Source organism: Seriola dumerili, unplaced genomic scaffold (assembly GCF_002260705.1).
Source record: "Seriola dumerili isolate Sdu_G_001 unplaced genomic scaffold, Sdu_1.0 BDQW01000478.1, whole genome shotgun sequence".
In the NCBI taxonomy this organism is placed as follows: domain Eukaryota; kingdom Metazoa; phylum Chordata; class Actinopteri; order Carangiformes; family Carangidae; genus Seriola; species Seriola dumerili.
In genome coordinates, this window is record NW_019174733.1 from 271,607 (window position 1) to 295,881 (window position 24,275).

Sequence of the window (24,275 nt, forward strand, 5' to 3'; positions counted from 1 at the left end):
GTGTGTGTGTGTGAAGGAGTGTGACCTACAGCTGTGATGTGGATCACCAGTATCCACTGCTGTGAATAAGAAGGATAAATAATCCAAGGTGCTCTCTGTTAGCTGTTTGGTACTGGAGCCAAATGAATGCGAACGGAGCATCAAACCAAGTGGTCCCACAGCAGGCCCAATTTGCCAGCATTCAAAGTGGCTTGACCCCAACCACCTGACATGACTGCAATCATTCAGTGAGACTGGAGAACATTGGGTCTCCCAAGAGGCTGGGTAGTTTTCCTCCTTCCAGATTTCAGAGCTGCTGCACAGACCTAAGACTACACCGCCAATCCATCGGCACATAGACACAGTGACAGTGACCCCCCTGAAAACAATCAAGCATTGACATCCAGTCTAATCAAGGGTAAGCCTGCTGAATCAGCCATACCACAGAAATGGTGTGACTCATGGAAACAGACGTGAGGGAATGAGAGAAAAGGTGAATGGAAAAATCTGAACAAAAGAAATGATGATTATTTTGGTTTGGATAGCTGTGGGAGAGTGAAGGCTATTCCCTCGCAGACACTCTGGATGTTGGCTTGTACGTGTGTCTGCTGCCTATGTGTGGGTTCTGTTGCACTTGTGTTGATTCTGTTGCATATCCAGTGTGTTTGTGTAAGCCAGCTCCTGTTCTCCAGGTGGTACGTCGTAGGCTCCTGCAGGGAGAGTGTGAACGCTGCGGATCACCTCCTCGGCTTTTTCTCTCCACTTGTCTCAGAACCTGGTGCTCTCATGTTTCAGCATGCGGATGTTGGTAAGCGTGCCGCTGCCCCTGTGGTGGTACCCGTAAGCCTGGCGCTGCCCCTCCAGTCACCGGGCGCTGCTGCCTGCTGACGACATGCTGCTGCTGGGACTGGAGCTGCCCGAGCCCCGGTCTTCAAAGACACTGATCTCTAGCTGAGGACACAAAGAATGTCAAGGATCATCATGGCAGAGAGAGAGGATTAAAATACAGGATTGAAGTACTGAAGGATCCCTATGGGGGTTACAGTTCCACATTTCACAGTCACATCCATTCTCGGCTCAAATGCATGGAGCTGGAGCAAGCTACAAGGAATTTCAAAACCTAGAAGTTTATGTGGTGCTGTTGAGTGTTAGCATGTTGATGTGGGGGTGCACAGCCTAAACAACTGATCTCACATGAGGTGTACTAATGAGATTTTTCTACTTGGAGAGATCAGTGACGGTCGTGAATGATTACAATATTCAAGAGCACACAAAAATCTGTGTGTGCCTGTGTGTCTGCTGCTTTCTTCCTTCCCTATGGTTTCCTTCTGCTTTCTCATCAGATACCGCTAATCTCCCGTCTCAGGCTCGTCTCCAAACACAACTGCATCGTGTTTTTGGCTACGATAAAACCAAACATGTTGGAAAAGCTCATGACAAGGTCAAGGTATTTCTCAATGCCGAGCAAACTAGACGTGCAGATTCACCTTTTCAAGGGATTTTTGACTCAAATCTCAAAAACGTGTCTGGGACAAATCATGGCAATTATCTGCACTCGGCTTTAGCTGCACCCAAGTTGGACCAGCAACCCTAACCTGATGAACCGCAATATGATGGGCAACAAGACGAGTTTCAAAACACAAATTCATTCATTCAAATCAGTCCTTAGTAATAAAAACATTATGAAGTTCATCATGGAAACAACAAAAAAAAAATGACAAGTGAGACATGTTATGCTGCTCTTTGGGAGAATGAGGTTTTTAACTGGCTTTTACAAACAGAGACCATATTGTATAGGAGTGTATTGACTAATAAGTGTTGGTAATAGGTTGGCCCTGTGACTTGGAGCCTGTTCTTTGAGCCGGTCTGGGCCAGGCCTTTGTGATGGTCCACTGGACACATTCTCTCTCTCCTTCTGCCTCTTAACTGCACGAGGAACTGTGCTGGGATCTCTCCGATTGACAAAGAGTGACACGCTTGTGGCCGCTTCTGAAAACGTAGCGACTCAACTACATGAACATACGATGAGCCACCTGAAGAGTCAGAAGGGCGAGTTAGACACTGTAATGTAACATCTAATTTTGAAATGATAAAACGGAACTGGATGGCTTAAACAAACATAACTCAGCACTGCATGTGCATGCACGCCTGCTGATTCACCACATCATACTATCTTTTTCACCTTTTGCTCTTAGGACATTTGATGGAGCCTGCATGCTTTTTTTCAGCCCCTGACCTGCTTCAAATTTACTCCTGGGAATGATAGTTGGCCATTACACAGCTTCTCTGCAGCAGCTGGAGTTTAAGTGCCTTGTTCAAGGGCATCTTGATGGTAATTTATGAGGAGGAGAAGGTATTTGTTATTAATTTATCCAACCCAGATGTTTCAGTACTTCAGTGAACAGGTGACTTCCACTCATGAAGTCTGGTTTCTGGAACCTCTAAATAACTGCCACCTCCGATCAGTCGTCTTTATGTCAGACTATTCTGTACGGGCCTTCGTCCTCAATCTATTTGTTACGCACACAAACACAGAGAGCAGCAGCAGATGAGTAAAGGATACAACCCTCATTCCTCTCTCTATGGGGTCTGTGAGCAGCAGACCTCGAGGAGCGTAGATCTTCTCATTCTGCTCCTGGATGTAGCCTGATATCTTCCTCAGCACCTGGAATGAAACAGGAGAGCAGAGAGGGGTTAGACAGGGACAGAGGTACATTTGGAAATCAAATTTGGCATCATGAGAATCTGAAACATGAGCAAAACAATAGCAGAAAATAATCCCAACGGACCTTTCAACTGGGGATCCATTACCTGCATATTACTTTTCAAAGTGCGCTCAGTGGTACATGTAATAACCTTGAACCTAAAAGAGGCTAAACACGGGCAGGGTGGCAGCAACTTTAACCTTCTCCTGTGCTGTCTTGGGTGGAAAAAATGAAAAATGGAAGAAATGAGTTTGCAGTCCTTCTGTGCATAGTTAGCATACAGCATATGATACTGACTCTCGAGTCATTGCCCGTCCTTATTTTTCCTGAACATTATAATCTAAACTCAAAGTAATTCCATTATGCTCTAAGTACAGCAGTTATTTTTATACATGGTTCCAAGCCACTCATGTCAAGCAAGGCTGTATGAATTGAATTACTAAAATTGACGAGCATGAGCTTTTCTCTTTTTGAAGTTTTCCATTTGGAAGCTTTAGTTCCTAATTCCAAAGATGGCTCTCTCAGGCTAAATGTCATGCCTTGGTTAACTGTCGGGGCAATTTGGAACCACTCTAAAATGTGAGGTGGACAGTTTATTTAGATTGCATTGGCACTGGACTTATTTCTCAGTTTTGCAAGTGAGTATTGCATCAACTGTGCAAAAACCACATAGCAGAAGTGGAGTGAAGCTGAGCACCAAGTTCAGACCATGCCTTGGCACACAAATTCAAACAAGCATGCTTGTATACATTCTGTTACCCACTACAACTACACACACAGTTTACCCAGGAGACAGGAAGACTGTTTAATAAAACCTAAGCACTGTGATGTAGTCCCAGGTTGCAGCTGATAGCAACCAAATGACTGCTGACTGATCGCCATTCATGCTAAATGGACAGCTATTAGCTAAAGTGGCATCATTAGAGCAGCTTATTCAGCCTCAGCTATGCCTCTGTGGACACCAACAATGCTGATGCGCCATGCCTCTGCTAAACTCTGCCTAACCATGTCAATCAGCTGAACCGCGCTCCACCGGGCCTCATGTACACTGAGAAGGCTGTCAGCACTCCTAAGAAGGAGGTGCAGTCTTTAGCACATCTGCGTCTCCATGCTGAAACAACACACATTTGTATCACTTAAAGAAAGAATTAAAGCATCACATACTGTATTCTGTACTGTATATTAAAGATTAACTTACAACTGTGGTTTTATTTTCACAATTGTTTCGAGGCAGATGGCCACCCAACCTAAATCCGGTTCCGCTTGAGGTTTCTGCCTCTTAAAATGAAGTTTGCCACTGTCGCCAAGTGCTTGCTCATGGTGGGAATTGTTGGGTCTCTGTAATCAATGTTATAAAGAGTACAGTCTAGACCTGTTCTAATTGAAAAGTGCCTTGAGATAACATCTGTTGTGATTTGGCGCTATATAAATAAAATTGACTTGAGTTTCTATTTACCAAGGCCATTGCTGAGATATTGCTAAAACAAAGTCCAGTTGGGTGAGAAACATCCAGACAATCAGACAAGTTGTAAACAGACAAACCACTTAGCCACATTATTAACAATAATATGGCTAAGTGGTGTGGATCCAAGTAGTAACAAATTAAAATTTTCCTGCTGTATTAGGATGGCACCCTTTTATGAGTATTCCTTAACTGATTTATTGAACATGACAGATTCACATCCTCTTTTGGAAGTTAACTAAAGGTCACTGCAGCACTCAGCCTTGAGAGATTAAAACAATAGAGAGTGAGCAACACACTGAGCAGCGCTCCTCTGGGATGTCAAAGGCCTGTTACAGCTGCAGGCACAGCTGCTAATATATTGACCCCTGCTAGTGGAGACTAAACCACAGAAGAATACTTCTTTCTGTCTCCCACTGGAAGAAGAAGAAGAGACTTTTGCAACAAAAAGTCTGGAAAATGTTACAATCTGGGAACAAACAGGAGATGAAATTTCTCAGTGAAAGGCCACAGAAGAAGCCATCTAAAGGCAGTGGTTTGCTCCAATGTCCTGCTTTAAATCAGTCTATGTCAAGTATGCCCAAGCAGAGAGCAATCAATATTTGGCTTGGAACATTGACAATATATCCACAAATTCTTAACACTATATAAACTGTATCTTTTGTTAAAAACGCCATCAAATAGAATCAAACAGAGCGGAGCCCTGACTAATAGGTTTATTGTGGCGCAGAGAAAAGGCCAATCATTCCACTGCTAGCGAGCTCTCAGGGCAGCTCAATCCTCTTCAGTGTAACAATATGACAGTCAAGAATCCAAGCAGCGCCTCTGTTGTTGTACTGGCGTGTGTGTGTGACAGCCCTTCTGGGAAAAGCTTTGCGAGTGTGTGTATATCGCCTAAGAACTAAAGGTGTCACAGTCTGTTTCACATGCAGGCCATGAGTGTGTACTCTGCTGCTAGACTGAAAGTTGTTTATGTCCCCAAATGTGACATGTGATCAGATCACTTAGGACGCATGTTAATGCCAGGTGTGAACAGAGCCCAAGTGGACAGCTTTAAGCACGTCAGTTCACACCTGGCATAAGAATCAGTCTTCACGTGCGTCTTGAGTGACCACCTGTGACTGGATCTCACTTCCCCACAAATAAACACATACATCATTTCAGTTTGCACCTCTGAATGTGGTCTGGAGTGATAGGACCTCAGTGCGTCCTGGGTGCATTCACACCAGTACTTGGAGCTGTCCACTTGTGACTGGATCGACCAAGATGAATGTTAATGTCATGTGTGAACAGGGTCCCATAATGCACAGCCAAATTCTTGTGAATAATGGAGGAAGAAAAATAGGAGATGGAGGGTACAAACTGTGAGAGAGGGATTCTTTATGAATGCTTGTGAGCACATGTATCTGTTCTGACATGCTGGGAGTAATCAGTGTCCTTTGATAGGGTGAGATGTAAGCATCAAGGGCTCTTGGTGCTCCAATGAATTTGCACAATGATCCACACTCACGGGTGTGTGGCCTCTTTATCAGCAGATACACACACACGGGTATGCGCACACGCAGAATCAACTTGGGTGGGTATATTTGATCATCGTCAGTCATAACGTCATTCAGCTAAGATGATTAAATTAAACAAGTAAATAAACAACTCTACTGTGGGGTTGATAGCATCACAGCATCTCAATGGAGCAGCACCCAGCTGACAGGGAGATGAAAGGAGCCTCAGTCCAGGCCATTTCTGCATGGCTTCAACTCAGCAATAAGTCCTTTTGTACTTCTTGGTCAAGCTCCCAGTACCTCTGTGCTGCTTTGATAAAGAAATGTTTACAAAATGCAACAAGACTAGGGAGATGAATGCTGTGGATGACAGAGATCAGAACAGAGAGGCATGTTGGGACTTCACGCCACTCCAATTTCATCACATAATCACAAGAGGATTAATCAAACTCACTGTACATGTGTCTGTGTGTGTGTGGCTGTGTTATGTATGTGATTGTGCTCTTGTTCCACCTTGGCAAGCGACAAGCAGCAACACAGCGGCGCTGAGGTTTTAATCACCTGCCCTTTCTCAAGATGGACGTCTTGGTTGTGTTGAAGGTGAATGTCATGTTACAGCTGGCGTGCCATCCCTTGCCCACCGGCACACAGGTGCGGGCTTTAGAGCGGGTATTAAAATGTAGTGGACGGACAGCTGAGGGGAACATTGTGCAAGAGAGAAACAGATCGTATCTCCTGTTTTTGTAAATAACTGTGTTCCGACCTCAGAGATGCAAAGTGCATTAGAACACACAATTAAATGCTTTTGTGTGCGAGAGAGAGCTGGCTTGCATAAAAATGGACAAATATGGAAGAAAATAAGTCTTGTAGTTGGGCAGTGGAGTTTATAATAACCAGCTGTTAATGAATAATGTCTGAGAGAGAGATGTTCCTGAAGAGAAATATGAAGCACATGAAGAGGCTCCAGATACGGGTTTGAAAGCTGCTGCCCGCTGGGGGCCTTTCTGTGTGGAGTTCACATGTTCTCCCAGGGCCTGCGTTTGTTTTTGTTTTTTCTGGGTGCTCCGCTTTCCTAAGGCATGTAGGATATTTGCAGGACAATTCAATAGGGTAGGACTGGTGAATTGCCTGTGTGTGTCAATCGTTGTTTGTCTATATGTGTTAGCTGTGAGACGGGCAGGTGACCTGTCTCGGGTGTATTCTGCATCTCAGCCAGTGCAAGCTAGGATAGACTGTATGGCCTTCTGCAACAGGATATGCAGGTTAGAGAAAGGATGAATGGATATCTATTATTTCTTATGTTTACAGGAACAAACTCTTTTTCTTTCCCTTAATGTGACATTAGATTTGCTCTGCAATCCACAATGGATCAAAGGTGTCCTGAAACACTGCATTATTCTGGAATAATGATCAAGTCTTCTATAGGAGGTCTACTTTAGCTGCAGAAAGAACAAGATGCAGAGCAACATCACCAAGACAAGCAAAAGAAAAAGTAAGGAAATGTTAAAGTTAAAGTTAAAAGCTGTGGAGGTTTAAAGGAATAATTCAGCAGATTGGGAAATACGCCTGTTTACTTTCTCAGAGAGAAGATGAAAAGGTTGACACCACCTCTTTTCCACAGCAGACATTTTGGCTTCTAATAGTCAGAGAAGCACAAGGGTTACTCATAACATTAACCATGACTCTGTTCTTTCCTCAATGTGCAGCCATCTTTGCACAGATAGAACCTCTCTGTATATGTTAAAGCTCTTTCTAGCCATTTTGAGTACTAGAGGTTTTTTTTACCTTCTCATAGCGCGTCTCCATGCAGAGGAAGATGATGTAAGCAGTTGCACAAGCCAGACATCCTTCCAGGTACGACTGACCTCCAATTTTTTCAGCCTCCGCATAATAAGAGTTCAGGGTCTTCACCGTCTCCTCAAGCAAGGTCCGCTCAATCTACTTACAGACACAAACAGGCATCCAGGTAGAGATATGAAGGCACACACAGACACACACACACACATACACACACACAGCATAAGGACTGCGAAAGTGAAATGTGTTCTGGCGTGACTGTTGGAGCAAGCTGTTCAGCTATAAAACAGCCTGCCAAAAACAAAGCAGCTGCATTCTGCTCAACCCAAAATACCCTTACTTTGTCAAACTATTTAGAAACACACTTCACTTGCAGAATAGCACACTTGAGGCTAAAATGACAAATTTGTCAGAAGTGTGACAGCAATGAGTGGTGATTTGAACATCTGATTTGACACAGATTTTTTTTTTTTAAAAAAGGAAAAAAAGACTCCCACTCTTTTTCTCTGTTTTTCTCTGTTTCTCTCTTGCTCTCTCTGTGTGGACTATCTGCTTCAGATGCTAAATGCTAAATAAATCTACAATAGCACCCCTGCATGGCACCACTCACAGATCCTAATGCAGCACATCCGCACCTCAAATAAACAGCACATTCTCTCCTTGTGTCAAATAAAAGCATTAGAGTGTCTTCTTCTTTGGTTTTATCTTTCTTATAAGCACACACAATAGAGTTTTAATATAGTTGTGTCACTTTTATTCTGGTTTTGTCTGTTGAGTTAGACCTCCAGGATATTAGAGGCCATAATGTGGAAAGGGGTGGATGGGGATTCTTGTAATATCATCGTACTTTTTCATGGTGCATAATGTTTGGATTTCAGACATTAGGATTAACATTGCAGGATTAGTTGCTCTGCTCCGTTTAGAAAGTCTCCTCTCTGTACACGTGTTAGTGTATGACTGTGTACTTACACGTTTGAGTCAAGGCACGAGATAATGTCCATCATTCATCAAGTGTTATGTCATCCAGGATGCACCGTTGTAGTGACCTGATTAAGCTTTATTGAGCCATCACTCTCTTCATATTGGAGAGTGTGGGTGTTATTTCAGGAGAGTTGGGATTTTGCCAACATATTACAATTATTACAAAATATTTGCCTGGATGTGTGTACAGTACTGTATGTGAGTGTGTTTGTATTTGTGCTCACCCTGTTGTCAAGCTCTGAGGGGAACTTGGTCAGGAAGCGGCACACGGTTCCTTCGCTGTAGTCTCTCTGTATAAACACCTTTGTTACCAGTGATGCACTGTGCCTCAGCTCCTGCAGGTTATGGAACTAACAACAGGAGAAAAACACACGCGTTAAGTTTGTTACCCAAAATACATTTTACATTCATGTAGGAACAAGAGAAGCAGGTCTGTCTTTGCTTTTTAAAATGTGTTCTGTAGAACCGGTGATACACTGTGGTTCCAGTCTGACCAGCATTCCCCTGACTGCTATGTTCACTTTGGCAAAAGATGGCGGTGATTTACTGCACGGTATATAAAGATCCACTTGTCTACAGTAGCTCTCAATAACACGGTCTGTACAATAGTTATATAAAGTAATGTAATATTTCCTGCAAGTTTTCAGTTGTTTTTCTGCCTACAGGTGCAACATGGCTACACAGTGAGAAAATGGTACTATGTTACTATGTCAACAGCAGTACAGACAGGAGTTAGCACTCCCATGCATTTCTCCTATATCATTAGGCCCAATTGCAGTAATAACCAACCATTGGAAAGACTCCCCTTTACAGCACTTCAGTGCTGAGTGGTGTGTTTTACACCCAAACAGGCATTCCCCAGAGAAGCATAGAGCAGCGAGCAAGTGGGCCAGTGTAAACTTGTCCCCTGCTGATCTAAATTACTCCCCTCAAGAGGATGGTAATTAGAGATAGAGTAGGAGCATGGAGGGAGGAGGGTGGGGGGTGGGGACGAACATAAACCGGGTGAGAAAAGAGAGTGAGAGACCAAGAATGAGGCACAAAATATGTTCAACATTTGTTCACTTGTTGCCTTTTTTGTTGACATTCAAATTTTATTCTCTGGATTTCACAGTCAAAGTTTGGCTTGCTGGTGCAGAGTTGTCATTACTGAAAGCAGCCTGAGTCTCTGTTTATGAGGTTACCTGCATGTATGAACCCAAGGGATTCATTTCCATGTAAGCAGACATAGCACAGTGCCAGCCTTTCATCTCTATATAGGGTATATCATTCACAACCAAGAATAACATCCAAGCTGCTATTTTTGTCAGCTAACAGCCAAAATCATCTCACAGCCACTAGATCTTTCTGTCTGCCAGAGCTTTTAATATCCTCCTTTTCGCCTTCTCTGTCTCTCTAACACCATCCTCCCCCTCCCTGCGCTATCTTCGGGCCATCGTGATGAACAACAAGTCACTCTATTAATAGAAGCAATTATCAGCACACGATTGAGCATCATTTATTCAAGTTACAATCAGTTGGCCGACATTAAAGTTTATTAGGATTATGCAGATTTTTTGTGTGCAATTGTGAAAATGTGTGTGTGTGTGTACTGTAAATGGTATAGAAGTTTTACTTGAGTAGGTTAAACTTGTTTATTTCAAACAAATATTAGCATGAATAACAAAACCCTGCCCAAGACCGAAGGACATGTAGAGAACATCAGAGCTGTTTTAGTTGACAGAGGTTCCATCTGAGTGAAACTCATCAGCTTATCTTCCACTGTCACATGCACTGCATTCAGGCAACCCATAAAACACCAATTTAATTGCATAATCTCATTGACGAGGATATGCTGTTAATTTATGTACTTGGCAAGTTGCAAATATGTTGATAATGAATGTATCAGTAAAATGCTCACAAACAACTTTTTTAGTTTTCTGCCAAATTATCAGATCCTGCTGTAAAATATCCACTTGTAGTGACTACAGCATTATTAAGTGTTTTATTGTTATGTTTGGACATTCAGGGAACTTGGTTTAGGTTAGGGAAAGATTGTGGTCTTGTTTAATACAGAACAAGTTCACAACAACTTTTCACAGTTACCATAGACAGTGCTATTGATGTGAACCTGGTCTCTGGTGTGATTGTCATGCACTTTTTACATCCACCATCCATCCCAACCACCTCCTGGTGACTCGACTGCTGTTAATAAATGCAGCACTTCATTCGTTCAGGAAAACAAAAAACAACAACTAAAAAGAAAAAAACATCTCTGAACATAATCCATTACATTTCCAGTTTAGTGGTATATGAATGTAATTTTGAGGAGACAGGGCTGATTCAGGCCAGTGGGACGTTGTGGTATATTGTGCCTTGCTGTTGAACTACTGATCTCTGCCTTACATCTCTACATGTACCTTGCAGCTGAGCAAAGGAGGCAGTGTGGAAAAGGCCAGCACACTCTCTCAGTCATGTCTCTCTGAGGTCAACAGTGAAGCACAGAGTCCATTTATCTCACCCCCCCCCCTTCTCCTCTGATTTCTATGAACTTGGAAAGCTATGTTCCAGACTGTAAATCTGTTTGGGCCTAATGTGGATGTCATGGTTAAAGGTCAAAACTTTTACATCTGACTCTAAGGTGCTGTATTGTAACCCTGCTCCATTATTTGAACAATGTAACATGTTTCCCCCTTTTTAACCTGTCTGTGTTAAGGAGATTTCATGCCAACAAGGGTTGCGTAACCTGTGTCAGGTCTGTACGATATCAATTTGAGGCACGTCAGATTTTGCTATCAATGTGTCATGTGTTACAATGTAAATGGAAAAATTTGAGAAGAACCTTTGCGGAGCTGTTTTAAAAATGTAGCTCCTTCTTTCCCAGAGTTTAATTTAGTCTCCACTGTTTTGGTTTGTGTTTGCATGAGTGTATTATTTTCCCTAAACTTGATCAAAAATGGTGTATCCTGTATCATCATGCCATATTCTGATCGGTATTACACATTACATTTACATATTGACCAGGACTAGTTTAATAATGCTAGGGCATTGTGTCTTGCTTATGAATTGCCAGGGGGAGGAGAGAACTGTCTTGTTTTACATTCCTACATCAGTTGATTACTTCTTAGCAGCGGCAACCCCTTTCTCCAACCTCTCCCTGGAAGCTTGTAGCCCTCACACAAGTTACTTAGAACTGGCCAAGTCCTCCGAGTCCTCTAAAGCCCTGCTTTGATAGTAGATGACTTCATAAAATATTTCTTAAGTCACGTGGTGTTGGTGTTACTGGCTGAGTGGCCTTGTCTGTGTCCATTTAAGCCTTGAAGACAAATGTTTGCTGTTGGCAGAGTGCTGATGTTTACTTTCCTGCGTGGGAGATCAGGGTTCAAATACAGTCTATTCCTTTGTCTAAATATAGTACACAAGCAGACAGCAATGTTAAAGTGTCACGCTGATCACACAGGACTCTATTAAGAGTCTCCGCGTCACGCTGCACTGTCTGACTTCTCCTTCCACCCACACATCTATTACTTTTAGTTAAGCTTAGATTTGTTTGCATATTGACTAAACGCAGAAACTAAATAAACAAACTGAAAATAAGTTACATAAGTAAGACTTATCACCAGCTAAGAGGCTCATAAAAAAAGACTGCACCAAGCAAATGAAAGATAAAAACAAATGCACCACACAGCCAGGACATTAAACACATAAATCTAATTCTAACTGTAGAGTTCTTAAACTGTAAATCCACATAGATCTTTTGCTACCACTTAATATGGCATAGTATGGGTTCAACCTACGCAGTCCGTTCAAAAGTTTTGTCATGAAGGATTTTCCTAGGGAAATTCCACTGGAGCATAAAAAAATTATGCATTTCACATTTCATGACTGGAAATAGCCACTGTCTGGGTAGACAAATAAAAGGCAAGGAACCAATCTACTCTACAGCAATTTAAACCAAAAGTAAAAGAATACACGTAATGCATCAATGACCTCTCATGACCAAGGATGTTGCTACAATGAAAAGAATGACCATTTAAAAAATAAAAAAAAGTATTTTCTTTGTCGCTCCCTTTTATCCCTACTCTGATACCCTCGGCCTATCTATTTCCTCCAGCTTGGATCTGTGGGTCTGTGTGATTCTCATTGCCATGACATGTTTCCTCGTTTAGTCACTCTGACTCAAGGAACACACAGCGACAGCATGGGTGAGTGCTGCCAGTGGGCATGCATTGCAAAGGGCACACACACACACACACACACACACAATTACAGCTAGCACAGTAAATGCACTCAGACTTCAACGTTTCATTCTCGTCTCGTAGCTCTTTCAGCATTTTTCTTACTGTCAGCTCTCTCTTTTCATCCCTTCTGAATATAACTGGTTTCTTGCCACTGGGAGCAAAATTTTTCATGTTTACTGCCAAGTTGGGCTAGCCAGAGGTCTATAAATCATTGACGTTTAGACAGTGTTGACAAAACAGTCTAATTTCCATGACATCTAGGTGGAAGATCAGTGACTGTGGGACCAAAGCTGGAAGAGGAAATCTTTTTTGGGAGAAGGTGGAACATTGTTTCAGTAGAGAGCTGAGTGACTGCCAGCCTCTGAGATGATTACTGTGCTTCGACACATTATTCCTCAACAGGGTGAGACTCGAGCCAGGGATAGCCTACAGACTGAGAAGAGGATCTGGCAGAAGTGGACTTAATGGATCCAGAGACCGTCCATGCAGCACAAACAGTCTGCACCATGAGCTGACTGTTCCTCAGTCACTTAATGTGGTCATTTGCTGACTTGGAATACAGTAAATGTCATAGAATGAGCTCTGATATAAAATGAATGAGAGAGAGAGAGAGAGAGAGTGAGTGAGAGAGAGATGGGTAAAAGCATGGATAGAAAATAAAGTATGCTTCTCATCTCAGACTCCAATCACTGATGGTTACAAACTGCAGCAGCCTGTTCACATTAAATATGCCATGGATAATTGATGGGCCTTGGACATGAAGTCTGTCCCAGTTCCACACGATGTATGTGTTTGTGTGCATGCATGTGTATGGGTGCACATGTAATTAATGGGGCTTGGACAGGGATACTTGCAGACCAACAGAGGGAATCAAGGCCACTCTGCCAATGTCTTGCAGGCTCGGAAAAAAAACCCAAAACATCATCATCATGAATCCTGCTCAGCAATGTCCACTGCACCTTTACCTGCAGCATCATTACACACGAATCACAGCGTCACTCACTCCTAAATTGAACACTTTCAGGTACAACTAGCGCCCAGACACCTATGAACACACACATATAAACTTATATGCAGGCACATATTGCATGCATGAGTGTCCCAGAGTTGCACCAAAGTAACAGTTGTCTCCTCTAGTGAGATCATTGTTATGATAACTAAGGCAGCTTTGTCTTCAACGTTGTGGTGACATCACCAAGGACACAAAGGGGTGTGAGAGGAAGCTGCTGGCCTGAGAGCCACCAGGCATCACTGGGGCTAAAAATACAACTGCAAGTGCTGTTGATGCTGTTTGGAGAAACTAGTTGTACAATGTGAACACTAATAGAATAATACAATTTCTGTCATGGGTTCTCCACATCTTCCATTTAGTGCTGGTTCGAGTTGCCAATCATGTTAACTACATTTATTACAGGGATGAAGGGAGTGTGACACCAGGGAGCTGGGTGTGCAAAGCTGATTCAATATGTGGCTCATTTGAAATGCAAGGACAAAGCCTTGTCAAGCTAATTTAAAAGTGTGTCAGAAGGAAAGACAGAGAGAGACTGTCCCTGTCCATGGTCCTGACTGCTCCATCACCACCATCATAATCATCATCATCATCATCATCATCATCACTCACTAGTCTCTTGGATACTGGATAGGCTTTACAGTATAGTCTCTGGTGACATTGGTTTCTGCTTCTTATATCTGACATTACATGAAAAAACTATGTATTCATGGTAAAAAACAGAAGGAAAAAACTGCAGTTCTCCCAGTGAAGATATCTGTCTACAATCACAGAGCCCATAGGGATGAATAGTGATGGAATAAGTGAAATTGAAGCCCCAGGATGAAAGATGTTTTCTCGCGTGAGCGTTACATGACTCTCAAATTCATAATAATAAGTCTAGTCCTGTCGGCTGATTTGACTGAATCAAGGCGACATTCACCCGAACCACGATAAGCCACAGAAATCGGAAGCACAACAAGCAAAGACATCCAGTCCATAACACCGCATTTCTCATCCTGCACTTCTTGGAAAAAAAAACAAAAAACAAATGGTAGGAACAGAGTCGTTTTTTCGGGTTTTGTTCATAAAAATACTAAAAGAAAATGCAGCGAGAGAGCCGAATTTCTTACCTCTGTCGCCATATTGCAGTAAGAGGGTGTAGGATCTGTCCCGTGCTGAAAACCGTTTGCTCGTGATGTGTGGGACAACGCGACTGTAGAGCTTGGCACAGGAGTGATTGGACACACGAGCGCGCGTGCACGTGCGTGCGAGTGCGTGACTGCGCTCGCGCCTGCCAGGGTTACCGCGGGATGGTGAGGGGGTATGCTAATTACATGTGAATTTCTAATAATGCATAAACCGAGAATAATTTGCTCTCCTAGTCAGTCCTCAAGGGCAGACTTTCAAAACGCAAATGAGTTATTTCCACGGTAACTATCCAAGGTTTATGTAGGTTGCGGTTTCTTTTTTGTGCCCCCCTTTTTTGTGGGCTATTAAAATTTTTATTGATTATCAATAATTCAAATAAAGTGCCTTGGTTTCCGGTTCCATTTGCAACCATTCCGGACCAAGCACCACAACAACAACAACAACAACAACAACAACAACAACAACAACAACAACAACAACAACAACTCCCATTTCTTCACTAAAATGCAAGAGATGAATACCAGTTTTTTTTTAAGCTTATGTCTAAACAGACATAGAAATAATCAAATGTTCTGTTCATGTACAGAATTTCTGTAAAGTATATATACATTTTGAGCTCCAAGGCACTTTATCAGTGCCTTTATAACTTTTGTAAGAGTATTGTCAAAGCCAAACTCTATATTTCTATTACAGTAGTGTAGCACTGATACCCTTAAGGTTAGATCATTATTAAGTCACCAGTGAGTGACAAAGGGAACCTCCAAGGGGATTTTACACTGAATTACTTACTTTGTACTTTGTAAAGTGCCTTAAGATAATGTAGCCTATATGTTATGATTTGGTGTTATATGAATAAAATTGAATTGAACTGAATTGAATTTATTGGGAATCCCTTGTTCCTGCCAGCATGCAGAGAGGCTCTGGTTTATTCTAATTTAAGCCTGTTCTCATATTTAGGCAATGCTCTATATAGTTATAGTAGATGCTTACTGTTGCTGACACTGCTGTCCTTTTGAAGCTGGTTGGTTCTGGTGCAAAGCGGTCATGACCCAGTGACTCATACTGTAGCCCATATGTTTAATGGACCACTAGAAAGTGCTCATATTAAACATTTATAAGAGCCCACTTGGATGTACTATATTGCCACTTTTTTTCCTCTCAAGAATAGCAAATTCTTCCAATCCATGAACAGGTCAAGGTTTGAATTTTTTACTAGGTTTATTTAAAATTCAAAAATATGACTATAAATGTGGCAGCCAGATAAAAGCTCATGTTTTTGTGTTCTTGACACACCCCAGGGAAAGGAAAATGTTTTTGATTAGATAAAAAGCACTTGGATGAAAGATACTGGGTGGCAGCACTTTGATGAGGCTATTTTTGGTAAAAAAAAACATTTTTGTTTTTTTTCTTGTGTGAAATCACGAGTCATGACATGTGCTGAAATTAGTCACTTTCTCGTGTCACTAGACTACATATTCCACTGAGGTATGCTTAGATCCCAGGTTAGGTGGAGACACTCAAATGCACACACAGCCATGCAAACACACACAAACATATTCACAAGGACACAACAGCATCCAGCTCTTATGAATGGAAACAGAATCTAAAAATAAGATGGAGGAGCTTAAACAAAATGAAAATTATGCAGAACTAATATTATTTGCCAGGATCCTGCTGCTTGCTCCAGATTGCTTGAAAAGATGCGTATCTAATCACACACTGGCACAGATTCCTTTGGGCTGCATACATTTAAATTCACATTCACATGTTTTTCTATGCATATGAATCTGTGTGAGTGTGTGATTTCCCCATTCAGCATCCTTTAGTGTATTTTCTCCTCAAGGCTTTCAGTCACACATACACACATACAGTACACACTCTACACATCACATAAACCCTAGCTTAAGGAATCTATTAGGCGGAGGGACTATAACTCATTGTTAGTGTTCATTATACTATACTGTATGTGTATAATGTGTGGGAAGTGGAACTCAACACAATGATACTAGATGTTTCTAGCAGTGATATGATGCTCATTAGATACCAGAAAACAAGACTTCTGTATGGATGCTAAACAGTTAGCTGAGATTCTTACCAGCAGTGTGGCAAAAAAAACAAATAAATTAAAAAAATTAGGTCCTACAAAAAAAGCATTTCCTTCCAAAGACACCAATATGAATTGGTGTTTCTGATCTGATCTTTGGTCAGTGCCTTCCAAAAACAGTAAAAATGGTTGTTCCAAAAATATTTAAAGCTCTAATATCTTATTCTTTTCCAGTGTTTTATTTGAAGCTTTGATATCATATCCATAAGAAGATATATTTGTGGTTTTAGGTACCAAAAACAATCTCAGTGTAGTTTTACATCTTCTCTCTAAAGCTTCTCTCTGGAGCTTTAGTAACAACAGGTTGGTCCTCTTTTCTGATTGTCTGATTGTTTTCTGAGTGATGCACCGCCAGGCCATCTGCGGGTAACGGATTGTAGCTTACTAGTGCAGCTTGGTAAAACTCACCGGTAGAAATGCACATGGTGATGATCAATCAGACTGAAGTGAGTTGAACAGACTGTGAAATTCAGATGACGGCTCGTTTTATGGCACAGTTTCTGAATACCGGCAGTGTGCAGTTCTCTGTGGATTGAGCATTTTGATACTTTCACAGGACTTATATAGCACCTAGACCTGCTTTATAATGACATGGAAATCTCAGTTTTCTACAATGCAGGACATTTAATATGAGCATTTTCTGATCTGTCACCACTTGGTTAGGTTTAGACACAAAAACTGTTTGGTTAGGGAGAGGAAAAGACCACGGTTTGGATTAAAGAAAAAAACACCTGGTTAAGGTTTGGCAAGGATTGTAGTCATACAAAGAAACCAATGTTGACTGGAAACTGGGAAATACAGTGATCTCCCATATTGAAGTGACTCACTAAGTCGACCCATCTGTTCACAATGCAAGTTCCTGCATGCAAGATTTTGCTGGGATATGATGTCATACTTACACCATTGCTACTCACAGACAAGAATCATAATTCACGTGGCTAATAGACACCCTTGTCAGGTAAACATATGTCACAGTCGTTTGAACAAAAAATTATATTGTTTTTATATTCTTTGTAGAACATGGTATGACTTTAGCCTTAGCTGTACTGAGGCTTAGCTTATTAACACACCGACATCAAACAGTTACCTTACTTTTTAACAGCTGGATGTTAATGTGTGAGCCTTTTGTTAACATGCCTCGGGTTGGCATGGTAACATGCTCCAGCTCAGCATGTGATCATGCTTATGTTTGCATTTTGGCATGCTATGTTAGCAGTTATCTCAAAAGTAGCTGAAACTGACATGAGCGCAACCATTACTTCTCCCTGTCATCAACTGATGAAAACTAATATTTCACAGTGAAGCAAGTACACTGACATCAGAAAGAAGTATATTATAGGTCAGTGGTATAAGCAGCTGGGGTCTGCGGTGAAGTTGTAGCACACAGTTCTGTGTCAGCTAGTTACTGCGTGTGTAGGGTTGTCACAGATATTTATATTTGGTTTCAAGATTGACACAGAAATGTTTATTTAGTTATACGTTGACTGAGATAGGAAAGATATTGGGACTTGGTTTTGTGTTGATTGTCCTCTGGGTTTCCAGCGGATGTAAACCCACTGAGGAAAATTACTGGGTTGTTACATTCTAACTTCCATCATGGCTGAACATACGCATTCCTATTCATATTGAGAACGTTATGAAAGAAGATGCCTTCATATTACATCTCAGTCTGGTCTTCCAGTGTGTCTGAATCTGCACTTCAGCAGAAAATAATAACTTTGCCGCAGCCTTAAATTATCATAATGACCCATAGCATGGTGTACACACACACACACACACACACGCACACACGCACACACACACACGCACACACGCACACACACACACGCGCACACACACGCGCACACACACACGCACACACACACACGCACACACACACACACAGCCTTTTTCACATTTCATATTTCACATGAAACATTTATTCCAGCAAAATATTCTTGGTTTCCACTTCACTCCGAAACCGCCAGTTTGTATTTGAAACCTGCGCTGTGAAATGTTGTCGATGGTGATTCTGACCAATGCGATGAAAAGAAAAAAAGAACTAAAGAAAACACCAAATATTACTGTGGTTTCTTAGCTCTCATGTCCTCAGACTTGCAGAGTTAACGTAGCATTAAGCACTTTGTCAGGGTGTCTTGGTTAATGTGGTTTTGACTTGTCAGATTAATCAAATCATCACCTGCGCTGTGGCATAGTGTCCACCTGACCAGTTCTTACACTTAATAAAACATTTTGTTTGATTTTATTATTGCTACGAACAAAAATAAAAATGATAACTTCTATGGTATCATTGATAACTATTTGCATTTTTCTGAGCCTTTGAATAAAGACAGATCCTCATAAATCAAACAACCAAAAAAGGTTTTAAAAATATTTGTTTCAATAAAACCTTTTATGTATTTCAGGACTTTGGTTTGAGTTTCTATGAATAAATCCACATGAGCCCATAAATACATTATTACATTCCTGTTCACTGTCAGTAACAGTTTTGTTGTAGCTGTTTGTGACCACGGCAAACGACAGATCCCAGACTTCGTGGCCCTTTACAATGAACAGAGTGGAGACATTGGGAGAGTTGGTGGTCACCCACAGTTTGAATGACCCTGCGACTACAGTATGTAATGCATGTGAATGCGTGTGCATGCGTGCCCCTTAATGTTTGTGTACGTCTGCGTTCGTTCATGTGTGTGGAAAAAGGTGACGTTTTGGATCGGATATTCAAAATTCATGAATTGTGATCTCTGACATTCCCACACAATAGCAGAAATCTGTTTATTTGTGTGTTTGGTTGTTGTCATGACAAGTTTTGTCTTCATTTGTGGCATTGTGTGCGTGCGTGTATGTGTGTGTGTGTGTGTGTGTGTGTGTGTGTGTGTGTGTGTGTGTGTGTGTGTGACTGGGCTGTCCTGGAATGCTGACCTGTCCCCCTTCTTGGCAGTCAAATCAGAGCTGAAAACCGTTGGAGCAGATTGTATTTCCTGGGAGGTTTGGGTTCCTGGAGCAGACAGTCTAAATTATCCTCTGCTGGTGAGATCTGAGCTCTGGAGCAGATTTGTTTATGTAGTGCAGCTTGCATGTGTCTTACAGTGACATCAGCCTCTACGTTTGCGTGCACATGCTACCTGTACAAGGGAGTGATGCATGAGATTTGTTTTCGTGCGTACCGTGTTTTCAATCTCCAGTTCGTCTGGGCATCGTGCCATAGCAAACACCCTTCTCCTATTGACTTAACCACAAGTTGAGAATCTCGCACACACACAAATACACAGATACTGTCGGAGGAGCACATTGAAAGAGATCTTGTTCTCTTCCAACATGACAGGAAATGAGAACTCTCAAACCAAAAAAACATATTAAATTGGAATCTTTGAAAGCAAATAAACATCTCCTCAAATGCCTTCCAACATTTTGGATAGCAAAGGCGAACTAAATAAAACTCCACGAGTCATCTTTTTCAGAGAGTCTGCGTTTGGAGCTGTCTGCCACACATCCTCCATCTTTCACAAATACAGGCTGGATTATCTGGTGTCTGTGTGGCCTTTCAACAGTTGGCCTGGTCCAGGAGAAATGTTGATCTGTCCCTCTTGCTGGCAATCTAATCCGAGTTGAGTACTTTTCACTTTCGAGCCAGTGGATGTTCTCGTATTCGATATCAATGCTGCCTTGTTCAATGTTGCATACCAGCTGAGATATTGATTGACTTTGCAAGAGACATTGTCAAAAGCAACTTGATCATCTCACGTCATTACAGGAAGAAGATTTTGAGGGGAAATGAGAGGAAGAAAGTAATCTGCTCATACTGACTGAAGTGTCATATTCACAGTTGAAAAGAAATGTTAAAGAAAGTAGCTGATGAAAAGGATGAATGAATGAAAAGAAAGAAATAAAGAGGCTAATTAGGGGATATTTTAAAGAGAAAGGGGTGTAGAACACCTGCAGAGAGGAGGACCTGTGTTTAAGAATTACACAAAAGTGAAACAGTGAGTGCTTGTTTGGGAAGAGGGAAGAACTGGCTGCAGCTAAGGTAGATTAACCAAAGAGGCCGACAACTGTGTGTTGCCAATTATATTGTGCATGCGCCACGATGAATAACTTCCTCTTTGTAATAATCCACATATGATTTCGTGGCTGTTCTCCAATGACAGCTGAAAAGCGGGAAGAGAAAAAAAAAAAATTCACTCACAGGCATGAAAAGGACAATACCAACTGAACTGTATATCAATCCAGCTGTATAGAAATATGTGCCAGGCTAAAAATATTATAATGCAATTGAATAGGACAGCTGGAACGGCAGAGTGACGCGCCGGAGGCAAAACAGATCTTCCTCTAATAAATTTCAGATCAAGGGAGAGACATCAGCGGGATTTAGTTCCTCTGAGCTATCAGAGGCAGGGGTTGCAAGGGAAGAAAAAAGGGTGGGGGGGGAGAGAGAGAGATAAAAACAGAAATATAGAAAGACAGAGAGGATGTGATTTGTGTTAACGTAATCCCTTGTGAGCGACAATATTGTTAATTTAGCGCTGAAGAAGATAACACACAAGAAATGAAATTCCCCTGCCAGTTGCGGTTCCAGGAAGGAGTGACATTATGAACATTTTGCAGGAATTCATAGAGTAGATTAAGAGCAAAAATGACACTGATTTGAATGCTTTTCTCATGAATTGACCTCAGTTATATGCACAGAAATATTACTGTATTGCTCACCGCACCGTGAAGGCATGATTTATAAGCCTGGCATTCTTTCTTTAATAATGACAAATGACAAGCAACGGTTATGACTCTATATTTTGATAGAGGCTGACACAAACACTTCATCTTGTTCCCACTTCATAATGCCACCCATTGTATCCTTGCAATCCCATTAAAAATGATGTCTCACAGGCTTTTCGCTGTCTTACTGAATAATAATATTCACACTGCATGCTGTGGTGACAACTGTGGTCCTTCAGTGTACCCACTGCCAGAGGGAAGGAGACGAGACAAATGAGATGAGCCAACAGATTCTTGCCTAGATCGCTCATATGCACACTGCTGCACTTCCATATAAAGACATATTCAGCTTTGTTTAAAGAGACACAGAGGGAGAATGGCTGTCCCTCCCTGCTGAAACACAGTCACAGTGTTTACATGCGAGTCTTGGCTCCCTCGTTATTTGGTGCCTATGTTTGTCCAGCTTTAATCTCGAGCTTTGCAAAATCATGAAGCTAGATTTGTAAACACAAAAAGTAAAGCCCCCAATCCACAGAGCTTTTTTCTTTTCACTTTAGCTGCAGAGATGATACAGTTTTTATTTTCTCCTGCAGCTCTATAAAATGGTCGACAGGTCTCTCTCTGCTGCTGCAGGTTTGAGATGGACACATGTGGAAAGGCTTTCTAACAGCCAGTACACTGAGACACACATAGCTTCCCACTGAGCTAGTGGAACTCACAGTGCACTTACATACGTATATGTCTGCTTTGTTGCCATGGTTTCACTCACCTTAGCGCCTGCTACTGTGTCTTGTAAAAAAAATAATAAATAAAAAAAAAAAAAAGTCCCAAAAATAAAACTTATTACTGAGGCATAGGGGATTTAAAAAAAAAAAAAAAAAAAAAGAGTTCCTATTGCTGTGGAAATTTATTATGAATAATCAATGAGTTAACTTTTCAGGAAAACATTCACTCCGGTGTTGCTCTGTGACTCTAGACGCACAGTATTTCTGTCCTGTTGTCTGTTATGTCACACTATTTTCAGCAGTGTATGATTAGAGCCATTAAAACTAAAATAAATGCTCTGTGCCAGTGCTGTCTTTGCTCATGTGGGGATCTTTGATCAAATGCAAACACCAACGTCCCTCAGAGCCAAGCATCAAAGCTACAGTGCGTGATTATTAAACAGCAGTCATGAGCTCACAAATAGCCATATTAATGGCCATAATGCAATGATGTGATTTCATGCTTTGGTTGGGTGATTCCGAAGCTTGTCAGTGCTAATTGAGGCCTCATCTAAACTTTGCTGTCTTGCTCTCTGCTTGGATGATGTCAGCCAAATCTGCTTCTTATTTACAGAGCTGTGCAATGTGAAGAAGCAGTTGTTTTCAAATTGGTCAGACCGGATTGTTTTGAATTTCCGTGCCGTTTGTTCTGGATCAGAGAACTGGGGCTATAAATTTCAAGAAACAAAACAAATAATGTATGTGGTGAAAGATTTGTGAAACATAGCCCAACAAAATACAGCTTGTTATACTGTATCAATATGATTTTTTTTTTCTTTTTTAAACAATGACTTAACAGATTCAAACCAGATATAAATAATTTCCACGGAGCTAAAACTGAATTTCCTTGCCAAGGCCACATCTATGATTTTCCACCTGCTGGTATGAATCCAGATTATGCTCAGCAGTATTTATCATCATGGGAGGAGATGAGTAAATTATGCACACACACACACACACACACACACACACACACACACACACACACACATATATATACATACATACATACATACATACATACATGAAACAATACACATGCAGTTCCACTCACAGTGAGGTGAAAACATGACAGGAAAAAAAGGGCCTCATTCCAATAATGAAGCGAGAGGGTCCTGCCAGGAGGCAGATGACGCTGCATTAGTCTTCAACGCCAGGAAGGAGAGATGGGGGAGAGAGAGAATAAGAGAGAAGACTCTGTTCTTCTTACATAACAGGTGATTTTAAAAGTATTGAGACTCCGACATGTCCACTGCATCTTGAATGAATACTGGGGTGAGCAGAGGATACCAAAACTGAAATAAAAGAGTTCTCACTCAGTCGGATGACAGTCACGGCTTTTAAGTGTTTTGTGTACACAGAGCTCCTGTGCTGGTATGGTGCTCTGAAAATATTGGCAGCACACACAGCCCACAGTGAGACACCAGACACAAAAGGTTGACTTGTTAAACATACAGAATTTATGAGCTTTCAGGACTTTGCACAGTAAAGCCCTGTCAGTGATAGTGACAGCAACAAGCATGAAAGCTGTTGGATTGAGCCCCATGATAGAGTGCTCTGTAATGCAGTGGAGTGTAATGATACCACCACCAGCAGCCGTCCTACTGAGAGAAGAAAAATGAGCTTGTCAGGGGAGAGAAAAGAAAAAGACAGAGGAAAAAAAAAAAAAAGTTCTGATGTGCTGTTTGGCTGTAGATCTGCTTTTCGCAGCCAAGTTTCTGCACAGATTAAAATGCACTTATTCCATCAAACATCCAGCGAAGCTGCCTGCCAGTTATCTGGCTGTCTTATTTGTTTACAGGGCGGGGGGATCCAGCTCTTTGCTAGTGAGGACTGAGAGCTGGTCCGTGCCGATCTGCTGGTGAGGAGCTGTGGCATGCATGCAAGCAGCAAAAAACACCAGGTGTACAGCTG

General features: G+C 41.6%; 1 protein-coding gene across 1 annotated transcript; it reads right to left on the bottom strand.

Moving 5' to 3' along the window:
• Nucleotides 1-14,825, bottom strand: golga7b (golgin A7 family member B). Its single transcript, XM_022763817.1, has 5 exons — nt 14,765-14,825; nt 8,648-8,773; nt 7,431-7,583; nt 2,543-2,644; nt 1-930 (listed from the first exon to the last, which is right to left on the bottom strand). Exons 1-5 carry the CDS (start codon nt 14,774-14,776, stop codon nt 844-846), a joined length of 480 nt encoding a protein of 159 aa, XP_022619538.1. The 5' UTR covers nt 14,777-14,825; the 3' UTR covers nt 1-843.
• Between the last annotated feature and the right edge of the window lie 9,450 nt (nt 14,826-24,275).